Genomic DNA, 22,900 nt, shown 5'->3' on the forward strand with positions numbered 1-22,900 from the left:
TCTAGAATACTTCTCAAACTATGAGCGGTATATTACTTTAACGAAGTTTGCGGGATAGCCGTAAATTATTTATGTAATTAACTAATTAATTAATTTTTTGTTACTTGGAAGATTTTATCTTAATTATTATATATTTAGAAAATCAAAGTCATTTAAACAAATAAAAAAATGTAATCACGGTAAAAACAAAGAAAATAAACAAAAGGAGATAATTGTGAAAATTTGACCGGCGCATCCACCAGATTTGATATTGAATTTACTGTGTTACTGAAATTTTCATAGTGGGAAAAAAATCTTTTACCTTCTCTATTTTCTAGTTTATGGTGGTTCTGATCTTTTACTATTTCTTAAGTTTTTTTTAATTTTTCGTTGTCTTTACGAGGTATGAGGGAAAATAAAAAAATGTGATAGTCGTCATGTGTCTTTATTTATTTCTAACTGTAATAAATAAACATTATCTCATGTATTTACAGAAACACATATACGATCGACACATGCTAATGAAAATGGAAATAATTTATCAGTGATATGTATGAATTAAACATCTATATAAAAACGTCGACATAAAGAGCTTTGCTTATGTGTTACAAACAGGGTGTGGTTACACAATAGAAATTTCTTGAAACTTTTTTAATGGAAACGATTTTATAAGAAATGTGGTCCTAGAGGATGTCGATTAAGCTGTACTGTGCAACACATTGAAAAATCGAATTGCCGGGTTTAAAGGCGCTAATACTAATGTGCTATGCTTATCTAAGCATGACTTAATTCACGCACTTGATTGTCTCGTGCCTTTAAATTAAATTAAGATGATTTGCATGTGTTTGAAATTATAAAATTGTAAATTGTACTTTTTTAATAACAATACACACATGCTAACCAAAATAATTTTTGTCGAATGGAATTTAGAAGTATACTTAATTATTGGTTTCTCCAACAAGATCGTGTTTATAGAAAATATTACGTTATCATACTTAAAACTAACTATACTTAAGTTTAGGATTTATATCTAAAATATTCATGCCTGTATACATCCTTGGTACATTATGAATCATTCATACTATCATTTATTTACAAAGGTTCTTATTTACAAGGTAAATGGCACTGGAAATTTTACGTTAAGTAAGTACGATCGTTATAAAAATACAAATACCTAACAAAATAATCACATTTAATAATGAGACGCCTCGAACTAAAATGGTGATTGGATAATAAGAACCGAAATGAGTGTGTCTTGAGCCTTCATCGTGAAACAAAATAGCGCTACCATAAATGTGGATCACAACTTTGACGTGTTTCGGCAGTTAAATATATTCATCTTAAGTACACAATGTAAAATTCAATAAAGATACCATTACAACAGCATTTTTCGTATTTTATTATATTTAGACTTATATCCTACACATTTCTGACTAGAATGTACATCCCGAACGGGTAATTGAAGGATTTGTTAATTCATTGTAAGTGAATCCGCAAAGTAGGTGAACTACTTTCCAAAAATGGTATTGTACAAAAACCAACCAAAAATACACTTAATAATTATACCATGTAAAGTGTATGAATCGACACATACAGGAAGCACGTAATTAAGAAACAGGTCCTTTAGAGTCTAAGTTAAAAATTATTGAAGAAACTATTCGGTACCCAATTTTTCTCTTTGAAGGCCTTCCATCATTGACGTCTCGTTCTACTCAGTTCCTCGAAAAACTGTCATACCGAGCAGCTGCCTTGGTCAATCTACAACTTGATAGAACGATATGGTTTAATTTGCACAAAATCAGTGCGATATCACAATGGGTTCACATTCATGAAAAAAGCTTGAACAACCTTATTTACCGAGTACATGAGGGAATGTTGGAAACAAATCGGTCCTTATAACCTGCATCAGTGAACATTCAAATCGTAAAATAAGAGACATCGAGTCCATTCGAACACAACATACACAGTCAAATATTGATTAACAGTCGTTAGGGCCAGTTCACGGGTTACACTTGAGTGGGCGCCGGCATATAGCCCAGGTTCTTCCTCTGCAAGAACAAGTGGATCTCGGCGAACCGAGGTCTATCAGTCGCGTTCCTCTTCCAGCATTCGCCCATTAGATCGTAGATCTCGCGGGGACAGGCCGCCGGTCGCGGCAGGTACCTCTGACAACCGTCGTTCTGGTACCAGTGGTTGCAGTTCTCGACGACTTGCTCGCTGGTGAGTTCTGCGTAAGGCTGCTGGGTGCACAACATCAAGATTTCCCACAGGGTCACGGCGAACGCCCACACGTCGCTCTTGGTCGTTTGTCGGCCCTAAAACAACGACAGTTACAAAACACACGTCACAACATTCTATTCTATATTTCTAAGTTTCATTGTATATCTTCCAAATTACATTTCTAGTTTCAAGAGCTAGAGAGGAGAAAAGAAAGGAAATGAGGACCAGACACTCCATCGAGAAACTGTGAGAAGAAAAAGTATAAAGGGAATTTGAAAATGAACATACAACATGAATGTAAGCAAGCGGTGGCAAACAGGAAGAGACCAAGAAAGAAACAAGAAAAAGTATGTGGAATGCGGAAAGTGGATAAAGAAGACATTCATGAATACGAAAAGAAAGCAAGTAGAACACATACAAAATTTAGAGGCTAACTATTCAAAAAACAAGGAATACAAAACAAGAAAAGAAAACTTCAACACAGTAAGAAGTAAGTAAGAATATTTCCCAGAAGTATATGGGATAGAAGAAGAAATAATACTTCCGATTTGAGAGGTCTACAAGAGGGAGAAAAGCTAGAAGAGTCACAAAAGTATGGCAAGAAGATGGAGAGAATTAATGATCTACCCAAAAACACAAAAAAGGAAAGATGATCATGTGTGAAAATTATAGGGAATAGCCTTGATGGATAATGTTTACAAAATCACAGTAGTAGCGATAAAGAACAAACTAAACGAAGTAGTACGGAAAGAAATGGAGCAGTAGCAGGGTGGAATTCGAAAGAATAGAAGAGTTAGCTCATGGCATATGTGGACGATATTGTAATATGGAATAGAACGACGGATTTTTGAAGCTTTGAACTTTTGCCTGTGATCGTTCCATTTTCAACTTAAATTTTCAAATTGATGCTAATCTGACAAGACAAAATTTTATCAAAAACGAATCTTCAAAAATTGACAGCTGTCTTTGATCATGTTTTTATTGTTGTCTCGAGCATTAGCGAAAGACGTATTTCAATAAGGTCAATCCGGCCCCTTGAGTACAAAAAATAGGTTCCCCGTTTACATCTGTTTATGTCGATTTTTATTATATTCCTATACTTCTAGTTTATGAATCCGTTTTGAATTTTAATCACAATTACTTTACAAAAATGTATGTGTGGATCGTAGTTGTTTGCGTGAGGGCGTTGGATTTTAAAACTGAGATTACACACTCAGTTCGAATGAGGTCCGCATGCGTGAGCTCGAGTCCTCGTTGACAGTTTTTCTAAGACAATGAATTTGTTTGAATGTTTGACTTCAGGTACGAGAGAAATTCTGTCTTAAAACGAAGTTTTCACATACATATAGGACATATAATTTCGTCCATACTCTCTATTAGTTTGTGTATATTGTGTGAATCTCGGGGATCCTTTTATTTTTGAAGTAGTTTGAAAGAACACCAAGGATTCCTTAGGGGCAATTCTGAATGAAACCTGTTAAAATTTAAAGGTTGTTAAAATTTTAAAGGTTGTTAAAAATGAATCTCTATTCTGTACTGTTTAATTTTGAAGTCCGTTTAATTTTAACACCCTTTAAAATTAAACATCCGACAAAATCAAAATTTACTATTCTAAAACATCAAATTGATGTTAAATTTTAACGAGGGTGTTTAAATGAATCCGTTAAAAGTGACAGTTTTAAAGGATCCCTCGCTAGTACCCTTTAATTAACAAAAAAAAACAATAATGGCGTACCTGGACGGTATTTTGCATTTATTTATAGTAAATTATGAAGAGAATTTACAAAGAATGTAAGTAGTTATTAATAAATCATCAGCAAAAAAGTGAGGCCCGTTGATTAATTTATTTTTCACCTGTCAATTACTGAACGATAACACCTTGGAAATGGTAGCAATTAGCACCCTCGTAATTCTCCAAATAATAATTGCCCGCAAATTGCAAGTTAATTTTTATGGTTATTAAATAACAACATAACTACATTTGGAAAAAAAAAAAAATTTTAATTAACAATTTACAAACATTTCATACCTACTTAAAAATATAACGAAAATAATTTCTATTATCATTTCCCAAGTAAAAAATACAATTTTCAATTACTTAACTAAATTTGACGCTCCTATACTGTCCTCTTTTATGATTGTGAAGCTTTTCGAGGCACCAGTCTGCTATTTCGACCACTGAAACAAATCATTTGTCTTCAATGTTGTTGATGCGCAGCTTGGCCAGTTCCTCCCGCATTAAACCACAAAAAGCACTCATTACTGAAGCAACTTTATGCAAGTAATAAAAAGTTATCATTTGGTGCGTTTTTAATAAAAAGTAACACTTCTCCCTCAAGACACTGGATTTTTTTGGAAACGTATCATTTTCAGCTAATTTCAGAAAAGCAATCACATATATAACTATTATGTGTTGTTCAATATGAACATCAAATCGGATGATAAAATTTCATAACCTAAAACCAATACATTTTACTTCAGTTTACTTGAGTATAAACTTATTTACCGTGGAGTTAATTTCTTATATTCTTATAAGTGGCTTCCTGTAGTTAAATATGGTAATTGATGCCAAATTATAAATTATCCAAAAATCCAGAATAAACTTGGATTTGTTTTGAATGTTTTGATTCACTAATTGCACTCCTAACCTCACAAATTGTGATCACCGTTGAGCACGTACCACTTGGTCTCGGTCCGTCTCCGTCTGCTTCTTAATTTTATATTATAATTTATCTATACCAGATTTTATGTTTAAGAAGCTCAATTCCAACAAAATTTGAATTTATGATAGTAAAGTTAAGGCATCTTTAACCTAAAGTAGGCCACGAAACACACTGGGTAGTTCGTTTAAACCAAATTAACGAAGTCTTCCGAAAATTTAAACGGATCCGATAAAAATATGTCAATTTTAACAGGGTGTTAATTTATCGGGATCCGGAATACCAATTAAAATACACATCCGACAAAAATCTTGATTTTTAACAACCTTTAAATTTTAACAGGTTTCATTCAGAATTGCCCCTATAGTCTCTTGTTTTTGAAGTAATTTGAAAGAAGTTCGGGGATCTTTGGGTTTTATTATTGAAGTAGTTTGAAAGAATCTCAGGGACCACTTGTGTTTTGTTTTTGAAGTAATTCGAAAGAATTTCGGGGATCTTTGGGTTTTATTATTGAAGTAGTTTGAAAGAATTTCGGAGATTCCTTGTCTTGTTTTTGAAGCAATTTGAACGAATCTCATGAACCACTTCTATTTTGTACATGAAGTAGTTTGTGTAGGAACAATAGGGAAGGAATTGAAATGCAATCTCTTAATACACGTCAGTCGAGAGTATATTTTCTACATCAATTATTATATCAACAAAAATGTGTCTCTATGCCTACTAAGTTGACAACCTTAAAGTATGAGGGATGAAATAAATGTACACACATTACCAACAGTTTGAAAGAATCTCTGGGACCCTTCGTGTGTTGTTTTTGAAGTATCTTGAAAGGATATTAGGGACCACTTGTGTTTTGTTTTTGAACTAATTTGAAAAAATCTTGGGGATTCATCCTTTGGGTTTTATTTTTTAAGTAGTTTGAAAGGACCTCAGGGGTCCCTTGTGTCTTGTTTTTGAAATAATTTGAAAGAATCTCAGGGATCTTTCTCTGTATTGTTTTTGCAGCAATTTGAAAGAATTTTGAGGACCCCCCCGTGGGTTTTGTTTTTGAAGTAATTTGAAAGAATCTTGGAGATCTTTGGGATTTTTTTTGAAGTAGCTTGAAACAATCTCGGAGATCCCTTGTATTGTTTTTGAAGTAATTTGAAAGAATCTCAAGGACCCCTTGTGTTTTGTTTTTGAAGTAGCTTGAAAGAAACTCAAGAGACCAGTTGTGTTCTGTTTTTGAAGTAATTTTAAAAAATCTTGGGTCCCACTGTGGGTATCGTTTTTGAAGTAATTTGAAAGAATCTCGGGGATCCTTGGGTTTTGTTTTTGAAGTAGCTTGAAAAAATCTCGGGAACCCTTCATATTTTGTTTTTGAAGTAGCTTGAAAGAATCTCAGGGCCCACTTGTGATATGTTTTTGAAGTAGCTTGAAAGAATCTCGGGAAACTCTTGTCTTGTTTTTGAAGTATTTTAAAAGAATCTTGGGGATCATTAGCACTTATTTTTCAAGTAGCTCGAAATTATCTCGGAGATCTCTTGTATTGTTTATGAAGTAATTTGAAGGAATCTCACGAACCCCTTGTGTTTTGTTCATGAAGTGGTTTGAAAGAATCTCAGGGACTACTTGTGTTGTGTTTTTGAAGTATTTTGAAAGAATCTTGGGGACCTACTGCGGGAGTGCGGGTCTCGTTTTTGAAGTAATTTGAAAGAATCTCGGGGATTTTTGGGTTTTATTTTTGAAGTAGCTTGAAAGAATCTCGGAGATCTTTTATCTTCTTTTTGAAGTAATTTGAAAGAATCTCGGAAACCCTTGGGGTTTGATTTTTGAAGTAGTTTGAAAGGACCTCGGGCATCTCTTATCTTGTTTTTGAAGTAATTTGAAAGAATCTCAAGGACCCCTTGTGTTTTGTTTTTAGAGTAGCTTGAAAGAATCTCAGGGACTACTTGTGTTCTGTTTTTGAAGTAATTTTAAAAAATCTTAGGGACCTACTGTGGCTATCGTTTTTGAAGTAATTTGAAAGAATCTCGGGGATCCTTGGGTTTTGTTTTTGAAGTAGCTTGAAAAAATCTCGGGAATCCCTTATGTTTTGTTTTTAAGTATTTTGAAAGAATCTTGGGGACCCTTCATATTTTGTTTTTGAAGTAGCTTGAAAGAATCTCAGGGGCTACTTGTGTTGTGTTTTTGAACTATTTTGAAAGAATCTTGGGGACCTACTGCGGGAGTGCGGGTCTTGTTTTTGAAGTAATTTGAAAGAATCTCGGGGATTTTTGGGTTTTATTTTTGAAGTAGCTTGAAAGAATCTCGGAGATCTTTTATCTTCTTTTTGAAGTAATTTGAAAGAATCTCGGGAACCTTTGGGGTTTGATTTTTGAAGTACTTTGAAAAGACCTCGGGGATTTCTTATCTTGTTTTCGAAGTAAACTGAAAGAATCTCAAGGACTTCTTGTTTTGTTTTTGAAGTAGCTTGAAAGAAACTCAAGGACCACTTGTGTTCTGTTTTTGAAGTAATTTTAAAAAATCTTAGGGACCTACTGTGGCTATCGTTTTTGAAGTAGCTTGAAAAAATCTCGGGAACCCCTCATGTTTTGTCTTTAAGTATTTTGAAAGAATCTTGGGGACCCTTCATATTTTGTTTTTGAAGTAGCTTGAAAGAATATCAGGTATCTTTCTCCGTACTGATTTTGAAGCAATTTGGAATAATTTTGAGGATTTACTGCGGGTTTTGGTTTTGAAGTAATTTGAAAAAATCTTGGGGACCCTTCATATTTTGTTTTTGGAGTAGCTTGAAAGAATCTCGGGGAATTCTTGTCTTGTTTTTGAAGTAATTTGAAAGAATCTCAGGGATCTTTAGAATTCATTTTTCAAGTAGCTCGAAACAATCTCGGAGATCTCTTGTATTGTTTTTGAAGTAATTTGAAGGAATCTCACAAACCCTTGTGTTTTGTTCATGAAGTGGTTTGAAAGAATCTCGGGAATTTTTGGGTTTTATTTTTGAAGTAGCTTGAAAGAATCTCGAAGATCTCTTATCTTCTTTTTGAAGTAATTTGAAAGAATCTCGGAAACCCTTGGGGTTTGATTTTTGAAGTAGGTTGAAAAGACCTCGGAGATCTCTTATCTTGTTTTTGAAGTAATTTGAAAGAATCTTAAGGACCCCTTGTGTTTTATTTTTGAAGTAGCTTGAAAGAAACTTAGGGACCACTTGTGTTCTGTTTTTGAAGTAATTTTAAAAAAATCTTGGGAACCCACTGTAGGTGTCGTTTTTGAAGTAATTTGAAAGAATTTCGGGGATTTTTCGGATTTATTTTTGAAGTAGCATGAAATAATCTCGGAGATCTCTTGTATTGTTTTTGAAGTAATTTGAAGGAATCTCACGAAGCCCTTCTGTATTGGTCATGCAGTAGTTTGAAAGAAACTCAGGGACTACTTGTATTTTGTTTTTGAAGTAATTTGAAAGAATCTTGGGGATCTTTGTGATTTATTTTTCAAGTAGCTCGAAACAATCTCGGAGATCTCTTGTATTGTTTTTAAAGTAATTTGAAGGAATCTCACGAAACCCATGTGTTTTCTTCTTGAAATAGTTTGAAAGAATCTCAGGGACTACTTGTGTTTTTGAAGTATTTTGAAAGAATCTTAGGGAACTACTGCGGGAGTGTGGGTCTTGTTTTTGAAGTAATTTGAAAGAATCTCGGGGATTTTTGGGTTTTATTTTTGAAGAAGCTTGAAAGAATCTTGGAGATCTCTTATCTTCTTTTTGAAGTAATTTTAAAGAATCTCGGGAACCCTTGGGGTTTGATTTTTGAAGTAGTTTGAAAGGCCCTCGGGGATCTCTTATCTTGTTTTTGAAGTAATTTGAAAGAATCTCAAGGACCTCTTGTGTTCTGTTTTTGAAGTAATTTTAAAGAATCTTGGGGATCTACTGCGGGTCTCGTTTTTGAAATAATTTGAAAGAATCTCGGAGATCCTTGGGTTTTGTTTTTGAAGTAGCTTGAAAAAATCTTGGGAACCCCTTATGTTTTGTTTTTAAGTAGTTTGAAAGAATCTCGGGGACCCTTCATGTTTTGTTTTTGAAGTAGCTTGAAAGAATCTCAGGGGCCACTTATGTTCTCTTTTTGAAATAATTTTAAAGAATATTGGGGACCTACTGTGTGTCTCGTTTTTGAAGTAATTTGAAAGAATATCGGGGACCTTTGGGCTTTATTTTTAAAGTAGCTTGAAAGAATCTCGGATATTTCTTGTCTTGTTTTTGAAGTAATTTGAACGAATTTCATGAACTTCTTGTGTTTTGTTCATGAAGAAGGTTGAAAGGATCTTAGGGACCACTTGTGATTTGTTTTTTAACTAATCTGAAAGAATCTCGGGGATCCTTTGGGTTTTATTTTTGAAGTAGTTTGAAAGAATCTCGGGGACTCTTTGGGTTTTGTTTTTGAAGTAGCTCGAAGAAATCTCGGGAACTCCTTATGTTTTGTTTTTAAGTAGTTTGAAAGAATCTCGGGAACCCTTGATGTGTTGTTTTTGAAGTAGCTTGAAAGAATTTCGGAGAACTCTTGTCCTGTTTTTGAAGGAATTTGAAAAAATCTCGGAGACCCCTTATGTTTTGTTTTTGAAGTAGCTTGAAAAAAGCTCAGGGACCACTTGTCTTTTGTTTTTGAAGTAGTTTGAAAAAATCTCGGAGATCTTTTTCCGTATTGTTTTTGAAGCAATTTGAAAGAATCTTGGGGACCCCCTGTGGATCTTATTTTTGAAGCATTTTGAAAGAATCTCGGGGACCCCTTATGTCTTATTTTTGAAATAATTTGAACGAATCTCGGGGTTCTCTTATGTTTTGTTTGTGAAGTAGTTTGAAAAAATCTTGGGAATCCTTTGTCATGTTTTTGAATTAATCGGAAACAATCGCGTCAATCTCACTGTCAGAAGAAGTACACTCACCAGTAACAAGCTCTCCCACGACATCCATCGAATAGGAAGTCTGGCTTTCGTATCACTAATGTAGTAGTCCGATTCGTATCTATCGCAATACATGGCATGATCGGATATTTTCACAGTGAAGCTCTTATCTATTACACAATTCCTACAAAAGAAAAAAACACATACAGTAATAACCTCACAGTAATTTCAAGCAGAGCTTTAATTGAAAATAGAGTCGAAGGGGATCCAAATCGATAATCTGTGGCCGTCTAGACAAATCTACTTCAAATATTCGCTGTATTTAACTTTTAATTGCTGCAGTTCTGTGTTTGCTTTTTTAAATGGCAGGAATAGAAATCCGGGTTCATTAAGGAGAGTGAATTCCCGAAACACTCAAAAAGAAAAGTAATAGTTCAAATTATTCAAGTAAAACAGTATCCTGTTAGTCCGCCATTACTTTAAAATGCAAGCAGACGTTTTGTTTTGAGTACAAACAAGCTTTGAAACTGCAGTGCTTTGTTTTTAAAGGTACACACTTTAATTAAAATGTTATAATTAATGTGGACAAAAGAATTTACTTTGTGTGTTTGTTTGCACGAGATTATTAGTAACAACACATATGCATTCGCATCATGTGCACACCATTACAATAAAGCTTAACTGATATACGACGACAAACAGTAATTGTAAATTTATTAAATTAATAACTATTGATAAAGCGAGAATTTATTTACATAGCACATGTACAGCAAACCACATTTCAACGAAATAAATTGTTTCACATCGGTGAAGTGGAAAACATAAAGTATTGTCCATTTAATACCAATGTACAAGGTCGAATTAGTGAGATTAAAAATAAACAACGAAATAATGAAACGTTAATGCTGTTTTATTTAATTTAACTGAGTGTCCAAATTATAGCATACAGTTCCATGAAATTAATTTTTGAAACATTGGTTGACAATGTTTGCAGGGAAATTATAGAGACTGTGCTATTTAATCTTCACATGATTTCCATTAGGTAAATTACGAAATTTGTGGTGATATCAAACCATTTTTTTACAACTCAAACTTTGGTGATTAACTAAAAACGTTATCAAAAAGGCTAGCAGAAACAAACAACAAAAATTTAAAAACAATCATACATATTTTTTGTTTGCTTACCTTGCGGCTAAATCCCTGTGGACCAAGTCTAAAGATTCTAGGTACTTCATCCCGGAAGCAATCTGGGTGGCTACGTATATGAGACAGCCGTAACTGAAAAAACAGGTAATATGTTAATTAAGGTGCGAAGCCCTCGAAAAAGAATCGAGCGAATGCGCACACAGAATAATCGTTTTGTCTGAAAGCAGCGGCTTCATGACGCACAACTTCCATGGACATTAAATTGAAAACGGCTGAAAAAGCTCCCTTTGAGAGTGCAGCGAGGCACATTTTCATTCACTCGAAAGAGGTTCCAAAGTTTTTTGCGTTGAATGCCCCCATTTTTATATGTAATTAGCTCAGTAGGGGACGGAGAGTTATTTCGCCTTTTCTAATCGTAAATAAAATAGCATTTACAAACAAATTCAATTGAATTAAGTTCATGTTTAAGAACACGTCACTAAATTTAAAACGAAAACTTAGATTCCGTGAATGTGGGAAAATTGTTTTGAAACCTTTTATATTTTTAGATCGAGAAAACAATTATCTTGATAAAAAAAAAACAAAAGAAACTAAAGAATAAAAAAATTACGAATATCTTTACTTGGAGGTTTTGCAGTGCCGGTTGAAAGGTAATTTTCCAAACGGAAAGATTGTACTTAATTTATTTAATCTAATCTGATCCGGTAATTATTATCATTCAACGATTAATTTTAACAAAAAAAATATATACATATATCGCATGGGAAAATTACTCTTACGAACATTCAAATAAAATTAACGCTTTTTAATATCTCTTTAAATTCAGAATTAAAAAATTAATAGTTTTTATTTCATTTTAATAAGAATTAATGATTATTTGCTTATTTGAAACAATTTGCATTTTTATGTTGCATGTATTCCGGACTCATATGAGAAAACTAAAGCTTTTTCATCCTAGTTGGGAAAGGAGTGGTAAGCACACCACTCCCATGCGAGGAGAAACAACAAATATTATTTCACAGTTACACTTACATTTTCTCTAAGATCTCATTATATAATTCAGATATAAAATTTTAAAACTAAATTTAATTTAAACATTTATTTTATGTAGAGTGGAAATATTTTTAGAAGAACACCCTAACAAACCGACTTTTAGTGGACGGAGAGTTCGGATATGTCCATTTGTCAATTTAGGGGGAGGAAAATGTACTGATTGAAATGTGTGATTCCTACTCTTCTGGCAAAGTTGCCTAAAAATCCACCAAACAATTCGGGGATATAAGTACATACCGACAAACTTTTTCGAAAAACATAGTCTATTCGTGGCCCCAGACCAAGATTTTCGACATTTTTGGTTTCAAAATCGAATTTTTTGAATATCCAAAAAATTATCATATTTTTCTTTCGTCGTTCTGAAAAAGTATCTGGAATTTTCGAAGAAATGAACAAGGAAAATGACAAGTAGAAATTACAAAAAAGCTCTTTTTAGGTACTTTTGGAAAGTCTCCTGGAAAAGGTTAAAAATATCAAATTTGGGCTTTAACAAAGTGGCCGAAAAAACAAAGAATTATGGCATTTAAATCTGGACAAGTTAATTCGAAAAATAGAGGCTGCTGATGGATCAGACTTTCGAAGCTTTCGGTTTCAACCCAAATTTTTTAAAAATTCCAAAAATTGCCATATTTTGGAAAAATGGTTGGAATTTCTTTCGAAGAAATGAGGCCGAAAATAACTTCTGCAAGTCTAAATTAATAAATAACTTTGTTTAGGTAAAGGTAAAAAATTTCAAAAGTGAATTGAATATTTTCCAAAAATAACCATATTTTGTTTTGATAAATCTGAAGAAGTACCTTGAATTTTCGAAGAAATGTTGCCAAAAATAACTTCTGAAGTCCAAATAAACAAAAAACTTTCTTTAGGTAATTTTCAAATATGTTCGGAAAAAGTAAAAAATTTAAATTTGAGCTTTTGGCAAAGTTGCCCAAAAACACAAAATACTATGGTATATTTTTTATTTTTCTTTTTTTCAGCCAATACGTCTAACACATTTGGTATTTCTTTAAGAATTTCATCTAGATACAATTCGCGACGAACTAATTCCAAGAATAATGGACCCAAATCAAGATTTTCAAAATTTTCTGTATCTAAATCTTCTTTTCGATTCTAGTTGAAATTTTTGATGAAATCAAGCCGAAAATAACTTTTTTCAAGCGTTTAAAAAGGTCAAAAATTCCAAAAGGAGGGTATTTGAGCTTTTGGCAAAATTGCCTAAAAATACACAAAATATAATGGGATTAATCCAGACGAGTTAATTCGAAAAACCGAAAGACATAGTCTTATTAATGCACCCAGACCCAGATTTTCTAAATTTTCGGTTCCAAAATCAAATTTTCAAAATATCCCAAAAACTGACATATTTTGAAAAAATGGCTGGAATTTTCGAAGAAATGAAGCCGAAAATAACTTCTCCAAGCCAAAATCAATAAATAAATAACTTTCTCTAAGTAAAGTTCAAAAATTTTAAAAACGAATCGAAAATTTGATATAAATCTCAGCAAGCTATCGCAATTCTAAAAACAGCCAATTCAAAATTTCCAAAAGGGGGTATACTGCAAATTTGAGCTTCTCGCAAAATTGCCTAAAAACAAAATATTATGGGCTATAAATCTGGATCAGCTAATTCGAAAAAGCCAAAAACATAGCTTCTAAATGGGCCCAGACCAAGATTTTCGAAATTTTCGGTTTCAAAAACAAATTTGCAACATATCTCAAAAATTGATATTGAATTGATCTTGCGATTTTGAAAAAATGGCTGGAATTTTCGAAGAAATGAACCCGAAAATAACTTTTTTAGGTAATTTTCGAAAGTGTTTTGAAAAAGCCCAATAATTTTATAAGGGGTATTCAAAAATTGAGCTTTTGGCAAAGTTGTTTATAAATCCACCCAAAACTATAGCCTTTCGATGGTCCCAAAGTAATATTTCGACATTTTTGGTTTCACAAAAAAGTTTTTAAAAAATCCACAAATGACCAATTTTCCGAGAAATGTTGCCGAAAATATCTCCTGCAAATGTCGATTTGCAGAAGCTGCAAAACACTCCTTGGGTAATTTTCAAAAGAGTTCAAAAAAAGGTCAAAAATGTCAAGGGGGCGGGTATTGAAAATTTGGGCTTTTGGCCAAGTGGCCTAAAAATCTACAAACAAATTCTGAAATATCAATCAATTGGAAAAACATTGCCTGTTAATGGACCAGACTAAGATTTTCGAAATTTTCGGTTTTAAAATCAAATATTTAAAATATCCCAAAAATGGTAATAATTTTTTGACGATTCTGGAAATATAGTAATAAGTCGAAATCAACAAGTGCTTGGGAAAAAGATCAAATATTACATGGGGGGTTGGGGGGTATTGAAAAAAGTCGAAATCAACAAAAAAATCCAAAAATGATCATATTTTATTTTGGCGATTCTGAAAAAGTACTCGAAATTCTTGAAGAACTGGTGTCGAAAATGACTTCTGCAAGTCGACATCAACAAAAAAACGCTCCTTGGGTAACTTTCAAAAGTGCTCGTAAAAAGGTCAAAAATATCGAGGGGCAGATATTAAAAATTTGATTTGGCCAAGTTGTTTAAAAACCTACGAACAGATTCTGAAATATCGATTCAGTTCGAAAGACAGTCTGTTGACAGTTCGCACCAAGATTTTCGAAATTTTTGTGTTTTAAAATCAAAAATTTAAAATATGGATACTAAAAATGGTCATATTTTTTTGACGATTGTGGAAAGACAGTTAGAAAAAAATCTATGTAATTTTCAAAAGTGCTCGAAAGGTCAAATATTACATAGAGGGTTAAGGGGTATTGAAGACGTAGAAATCAACAAAAAAATCCAAAAATAACTATATTTTATTTTGCCGATTCTGAAAAAGTGCTGGAAATTTTCGAAGAAATGTCGACGTAACAAAAAACGTAGGTAACTTTCAATTCGAAAAATATAGTCTGTTGATGGTCCAGACCAAGATTTTCGAAATTTTAATATCCTAGAAATGGTCATATTTTTTGACGATTCTGGAAATATAGTTAAAGACATGTAATCGAAAATGGCTTTTTCAAGTCGAAATCAACAAAAAATATTTTGCGATACTCTCAAAAATTTTCAAAGTTATTGAGAAATTGAGTTTTTGGCAAGAGTTGCGTAAGGATCTATAAAAACTTGTAAGATATATTTAGAAATTGACGGGCTAATTCGTAAAAATAGCCCGTTTATAGTCCCAGATCAAGATTTTCGAAATTTTCGGTATCAATACCAGGTTTTCTCAAAAAATGGCTACTTTTAAGTTTGGTGATTCTGTAAAAGAAAAGTTCCTTCCCTGAACTCAACAGTGGCTCGTTTCATCTTATCATGGTTTACGACTCTTTTTAATTCATGTCTTAAAAATTAATCTGGTTTAAAAAATACATAAATGAAAATCTACTTTTCAGAATGCCCCCGTTTTGGAACGCAAATCATATCTACGTCACTGGTCAAAGATAGATGAGAAATGTGATGACTGAAGTTCTTTTTTCATAGCATTGCTAAAATATTATTAAAAACTAAACTGGTCAAGTAATTGAATACAGGACTTTTCTCCCTCTGAAGTACAAGTTCAATAAGTCGAGTTCCTTAGATAAATTATAAAATTATATGGCATTATTTTTTTTGTAATAGTTATCTGTGAAAATTGAGACAGATTCCGCTCCACCAAGTGACTGATAATTCAAAAATTTATTTATACCTATTAAAAATTTAGAAAGAGTTTTGTGAAAAAGCAGAGTTCTTATCTAAATTATATGAAAGAGAGAAATTTACTTTTGAAAGAAAAAGATTGTGGAAAAAAATATCTCGTTATTTGAAATTTGATTTTTACTTCGCTACAGATAATAATTAAATGTAAGGAAGTATAGTAACAAAATTATTTAGAATTAAAATATTCTACTTCTTTATCTCTGCCCTTAAACAGTTGAAAAGTTATTAAACAAATAAGGTTCAGCACTGCTTTGTTGAAAATTTCAAAAATTGACGTAATCTAAAAATGTTGCTAATTAATTTTACCTCTTACTTTGTTACTTTTACAGTTGATCTATAATTTAAAGTTACTACGATTTATTTTAGAGACAACGGACTTTTTAGAAATTTTAGTACAATATCAAAATTGATTTCAAGACTTGAAGTACAATGGGCTTGTACTGCAGAGCCCATACCGGATGTTACAATAAAATAAACACATGAACGATTATTCAAACACCATTGATCTAGTTTTCTTGGAAGTTTTACGACTAGTGTCACATTGTACAACAAAATGAATATGTTGGTCACCACTAAAAGGTTTGTTTCCTGATATTTCCCTCACATTTCACGTTTCCAGTCATGCCTATGAATTAGTTTTCGGTGTAGCCGCTTTGCTATTGTGTGCATTTTAATCCGCAAAGAATAATTACCTGTCTTGCGGTGGAGGGCTGTGGATGGAAATTTAAATGAAGTTGTCGCGTAAATTATTCAACAAATAATGGCAGAACGTTGGGAATTATGTTTTATTGCAGATAACAGTGAACGAGTTTATAGGATCACGTTGGTTAATTTCCGCCCCGTTATGTTTAATATTGTACTAGAACGGGGTTGGAAGGGGTGCTTTCGATCTGACGACGTTTCACTCGCCAGGGTTTCCATAACCATAAACCATAGACCGCGGAATTATCTAGGTGACATCCGAATGGGCCACATTAAGACATTTAACTCACATTTCAAACACTTAGTGCGACCATCATCATTAAACGGGCCTTCATCGACTTGAATGTGCCGCCGAAATCACGACGAGTGTAGGGGAAGGTGGATCGGGGAGCAACATTGGGGTACAAAGAAAAAAAATGTGTAAAATGAAAAAAAAATTCATACATTTTTAAAGCGCGGTAGCGTTTTACATATTTTTTCAATTATTTAGCAATTTCGAGTAACAGTTTTAATATATACAACACAAAGGCAATTTACAGTAGCCCACGTTCCTCTACTAGTGTTGCCAACGTGGCGTTTGCTATTTTTATTGGTTGTTAAATTTTAATGGCCCCTTTAATTGTAAAACAAAACAAATTACCGGATCTACTCAAAAAACATCAACTCTTTGCATACACAGTCATTCTGAAATGGAAATTTTGTTTTATTATTCACTACACTGATTATTACGGTCCCATATGTGTGATAGCTGTTCTCTCAGTTAATTAATCTGGATTGAGTGTGGTTAATCGATTCCCCTGGATGGTCGGATTTAATAAATTTTGATGTTTAAATTAACAGTAGGGGCGAGACGTTGATGAAAATAAATAAATGGCAGAGAGGAGTGTTTTTTTAATCTATGTAGTGGGTTTTGTGGCGGCTAAACTTTTTTTGTGGAACATAGCGCTGGAAATAAAATTTCATTGCTTGACTTTGCATATTCAGCAATATTTCAGAAATGTTGTGACGGAAAAGGTTCCGGCATGAATTTGAGGAATTAGGACGAGATCAAATAGTTTGGGAGGACTGTAAATATTCTGAACTTCCACCTACGTCAAATGAGGAAATTTAAGCGCTTGTTATGCTATAATCGGCGGGTTCTTGTGTGTATTTATAATGATGAAGTCGGAATTTTCAATGAAAAAAATTGGTTGAATGTCATTTCAGCAGAATTTCCCTCGACCCTTAAGTGCGCTTATTTGTTTGAAAAATTATAAAAATTTATTGCGGTTCTTGTTTTCTGATAACCTCTATAAAGTGAAAATCAGTAGCGTAAATAACATTCCTGCAGCTTTTTTTCAAATTTTATGATTTGCAATTTTTCGAGTTTTTAAGTTTAAATTTTTCAGTTTTTCAATTGTAAACTTCTTCTGGAATTCTTCAATTTTTAGGTTTTACGATTTTTCAATTTGAGTTTCTCGAGTCTTTAGCTTTCAATTTTTTAATTTTTGGATTTGCCATTTTTCATTTCGGTTTTTTATTTTCTTTATTTTTCACTTATCCGATTTTACATTTTCTCAATTTTTTTTGTTTATTCAATTTTTATTTTTTGCAATTTTTCGATTCTTTAATTTTCCATAGCCTCAAATTTTCGATTTGCAATTTTTCGTTTCGGTTTTTCATTTTTTTTATTTTTTCAGTGTGAAATTTTTCAACTTTTAGATTATTCAATTTTTCAATTTGGGTTTTTTTATTTTTTTTATTTTTTCGACTATTCTTATTATTCTTAAATTTTTTGCTTTTGCAATTTTTAGATTTAAAACTTCTCGAGATTTCAGTTTTAAATTTTTCAATCTTTGAAATAAATTTTCAATTTATCGCTACGGTTATTTTTTTCTTTATTTTTATAATTTCTCGATTTCTCAATGTTCTGATTTTATAATTTTTTGTTTTGTAATTTAAATTTTTTCAATTTTTCGTTTCTTCAATTGTTCGATTTGCCATTTTTGTCTTCTTTTTTTTATTTTTTTAATTTCTTCTTATATTCGATTTTCTAATATTTTGATTTTATAATTTTTGGTTTTTTCAATTTCAATTTTAAAATTTTTTTATTTCTTCAATTTTACGACATTAACTCCTTGAGTTCTCATTTAAATCTTTTTCAGTTTTTCGATTTTCCAACTTATAGATGTCTCAGTTTTTAGATTTCGCAATTTGTCGATTTCCAGTTTCAAAAATTTTCAATTTTTAATTTTTTAATTTTTCATTATTTCATTTTTCATTTCAATTTACCATTTTTAATTTCGGTTTTTAATTTTCTTTATTTTTTCAATTATTTGATTTTACAATGTTTGGATTTTATAATTAATTGTTTTTCCCATTTTTCGATTTTTAATTTTTTTGTTTCTTCAATGTTTAGCTTTTGCAATTTTAAGATTTAAGATTTTTCGAGATTTCAATTTTTCTATTCTTTAATTTTCCATTGCCTCAAATTTTAAATTCGCAATTTTTCGTTTCGATTTTTTTTTCTTAAATTTTATAATTTCTCGATTTCTCAATGTTCTGATTTTATAATTTTTTGTTTTTGCAATTTAAATTTTTTCAAATTTCTGTTTCTTCAATTTTTCGATTTGCTATTTTTCTTTTCTGTTTTTATTTTCTTAATTTTTTCATGTCTTCGATTTTTCAATATTTTGATTTTATAATTTTTTTGTTTTTTTAATTTCAAGTTTTTCAACTTTTTGATGTTTCTTCAATTTTACGACAATCAACTCTTCAAGTTCTTATTTCTAAATTTTTCAGTTTTTCGATTTTCCAACTTTTGGATGTTTCGGTTTTTAGATTTTGCAATTTGTCGATTTGCAATTTCAGGAGCTTTCAATTTTTAGTTTTTCAATTTGTCATGTTATCAATTTTCCGATTTGCAATTTTTTATTTCGGTTTTTTATTTTCTTTTATTTTTTCAATTTTTCGTTTTTCAATGTTTTTTTTATATAATTTTTCATTTTTTCAATTTTAGATTTTTCAGTTTTTCGTTTCTTCCTTCGATTATAGCATAATAAATGTGTAATGTAAAGTATTTCCCTTTGAATTTTGCGATTTTATTGGATTTTAAAACTTTTCTCCCTTTATTCAGTTTTTCAAATTTCGATTTTAATTTTTCAATTTTTCGATCTTTCAGTGAAAGTTTTTCGACTTTAAAATTTTGACAATTCTAGAATTTTTTGATTTTGACAATTTTTGGGTTTTCCAATTTTTTGAGTCGATTTGTTTTTACTTCTTTCCAACTTTTTGATTCACTAACTTTTTTCAATTTTTAAGTTTCTCGATTTGTAGCTTTTTAATGTTTCAATTTCTCGTTTCTTCAGTTTTTCCTTTGCATTTTTTTTATTTTCCACTATTTCTATTTTGCACTTTTTCGCATTTTCGATTTTTAATTTTTCGATATTTAATTTTTCAGTTTTTCGATTTTCCATTGTTACAGTTTTTCGACTTTACAATTTTGAAAATGCTATTATTTTTTGATTTTACAATATTTGGGATTTTCAGTTTTTTTGAGTCGATTTGTTTTTTCTTCTTTCCATTTTTGATTCACTAATTATTTTTCGATTTTTACGTTTATCTCGATTTTTAGTTTTTCAATTATTCAATTTTTCCTTTATTCAGTCCTTCGTTTGCAATTTTTCGATTTTACACTATTTCGAATTTGCTTTTTTTCCACTTTCAATTCTTCAATTTTTCGATTTTTCAACTTTTCGAATCAAAGAAATAGCAGAATTGCATAATTCTGAAATTAAAAAATCAAAAAGGGAAAAACAAAAAGTATAAAACGAAAACTTTGAAAAATCTAAAAATCGAAGGACCAAATATTGAGAAACTTATAAATTGAAATAGTGCAAAATTGAAAAAACAAAATATTGTAAAATCGGAACATTGGATTTTTAGTATAAAAAATCGGAAAATGGCATAACTGAGAAATCCCACTAGTGCAGAACTGAAAAATTTAGAAATTAGAAAATCCAGGAATTGAAAAATGAAAGAATGAAAGTTTGAACAATTGAATATACGAAAAATTATAAAATTGAAATAAACATTGCACAAATAAAGGAAATGGAAAAACGAAAAATTGTGATCTAAAATCGAGAAAATGGAAACTAAAAAATCGGGAAATTGAAAAATTAAAATCAGGAACTTGAAAAATTGGGGAAACGAAAAATTGACAAAACGAAAAATCAAAAATTGAGAAAGTGAAAAATCCAAAATGAAAAATTGTAATAAAAAAATTGCAGTATTGAAAAATTGCAAATTAATTTAAATTAAATTATCGGAAAATCCTTTTTACAATAAACAAAATGTTGAGAAATTAAAAATTTAACCAACTAAAGTTAAAGAAAGAATTATGAAACTGAAACATTGAAAAATAGAAAAATTAAAGAAAAAGGAAAAACGAAAAACTGTAATATCAAAAAATTGCGGTCGAGGGTAAATAAATCCACATTTTTCGAAAAATTATAAGGTTTGGTTTTGCGAATACAATTTTGATATTTTTTCCAAAAATCTGGATATCTAGGGTGAAAACTCAACACGGATTCATACACCACAAGTGCAGGAATATCTGATTGATACTATTGTAAAATTAATTTTAATTTAACATTATTGGAGACGTCATCCTAGCCAAATTTTGGTTAGCGTTTTGGAGACCCGTCAAGGGGCATACTTTTAAAATCTTTCTTTGGATTAAACGATGCAAGAATTTGGTTAACATGGTAATGATTTTTTTTTAAAAAGTCTGTCTTTATTTGATTCGAAAATTTCTACATTCTTAATTTAAGTTAAAACATTAATCTTTAAATAACGACTTTCTTAGCAAAATGGCAAAATTTTGCCACCACTCATTCGTTATTTAGAAAATTTCCCACGTGTACGAGTGGCCAATTAATTCTTTTCCCTCGCGAAACGTCGTAGCTTCCCCGATAAGTAAACAGAAACCAGGCCAAAAACCTCTGTAATCGCTTGTTTTAAGGTTCATTCGAGGACCTTGCCGCCGCTAATGGACTTGTCACCACAATTTATGATGTGCCGCGTTAATTTATGCATTTTTTCCCATTGAAACGCGCCGTAAAAAGAGCAAAAACCCCTAACGCTAATCCAAAACGACTCCCCCATTCGCGATACATTAAACAAGATTAATAAGAAAAGATGAATGACGGTGTTTTGATCGTCGGGCGTGATTTTCCTGGTGCGACGTTTCCCGTTGCACAGTTTTCACAATGTGGGTCGTGCATTTCGGCTTCCGGAGGCAGTAACCTTCAGGAAATTTCAGTCGCTGAAACCGATTAAATTTGAGACATGGCACACTATCGCAAGTTCGACGTCTCTCATCGGTACCAATAAACGAGCTTTGTCGCCACATAAAGCTTATTAGTAATTTGGAACGGCGTTCTGCTGAAACGCCCGGATTTGCCGGATTTATCGAGTTAAATGCTCCTTGGGTTGAATTTGTAACTGAGTCGAGACGCGGGGAGAAAGAGCTTAATCTCAGATTTAAATGAAAGCACGGCTTTCGGAAAAAAATCAAGAAAGTACGAGCTTTTAAAATTTTGACTTAGACGCATAAACATGAAACATGAGTAACAAAAAATTTAAATTATTAAAAATATTTGGGAGCTTTAACACAAGAAGCGATGCGAAAATACAACGTAATCTCCGAAACTACCGGACCGCTTGTTGTCAAATTTTGTACGTATATTATGTAAATGATTAAACGCTGACAAAAATATTAAATGAGTTTATAATGATACAAAAATGATACATTAAAAATACCACTACTGCAATTTTCTCCGTTATCGCTTAGACAGTAAACACAAGAAACCCCCAATTTTCGAAAAACGGACTTGATTAAAAGAGCACGGAACGGAAGTAAAACCGGATAAAACGTGGACAACACCGTCATAAAACGTAAATGTATGTTAACCAATATCGCCACCATAAAAGCCTACATTCCTCTGCCGAATCCTTACAGCACGCGAGGATTTCATTACGTTCTTAATTAAGTTATTCCTTTTTTTATTCGCCTAACTATAAATTATTTCCGCATAAATCACAATTATTAAGCAATCACGTCATATTAGTGGGGTTTTTTAATTTAACGGTACCGCGGCCGTTCCGTTTAATCCATTTCTGCGGGTTGTTATTAACGTCTTGCACATCCCATTCCCGAATATTCCCCACACTCCATTATCATAATCCCCCATCCTGCCTTTAATTTAATTTCATTCGGTTGCATTACAGTCGGATGGTCATGTAAACTAATTTTAATTCCTTGGACTGGATCTCCATACTTCGGGTGTCATACAGCGAAATGAATTCGAGTTGGAACGTTATTAAGTGCTAATTGCGAGCTGAGAATAATGCCGTTCGCTAGATAAGATGGGGATTTTATTGTGTTTTAGATTTTCGAACTTTTGCGAAGTGCTCGTTTAGTGGATACGTTTTAGTTTTGAAAGCTTTCAAGAAATTAACGTAGTGGTGCTTTTTTGGTTGTACATAGGATCTTCT

General features: G+C 31.9%; 1 protein-coding gene across 2 annotated transcripts in view; it reads right to left on the reverse strand.

The window, feature by feature from the left end:
- Positions 1–457: 457 nt before the first annotated feature.
- The window catches only part of LOC135139276 (epithelial discoidin domain-containing receptor 1-like), a 466,539-nt gene continuing 444,096 nt past the window's right edge, over positions 458–22,900 (reverse strand). For both annotated transcript variants that reach the window (XM_064069455.1, XM_064069454.1), the window contains exons 14-16: positions 10,917–11,009; positions 9,774–9,915; positions 458–2,294 (exon numbers count right to left, since the gene is read on the reverse strand). In XM_064069455.1, coding sequence (XP_063925525.1) covers positions 1,986–2,294; positions 9,774–9,915; positions 10,917–11,009 — 544 coding nt within the window. In that variant the 3' untranslated portion in view covers positions 458–1,985. The remainder of the gene's footprint in view (positions 2,295–9,773; positions 9,916–10,916; positions 11,010–22,900) is intronic.

Source organism: Zophobas morio, unplaced genomic scaffold (assembly GCF_036711695.1).
Source record: "Zophobas morio isolate AGI-343-1 ecotype UQ-CSIRO unplaced genomic scaffold, CSIRO_AGI_Zmor_V1 ptg000031l, whole genome shotgun sequence".
Lineage (NCBI taxonomy): Eukaryota > Metazoa > Arthropoda > Insecta > Coleoptera > Tenebrionidae > Zophobas > Zophobas morio.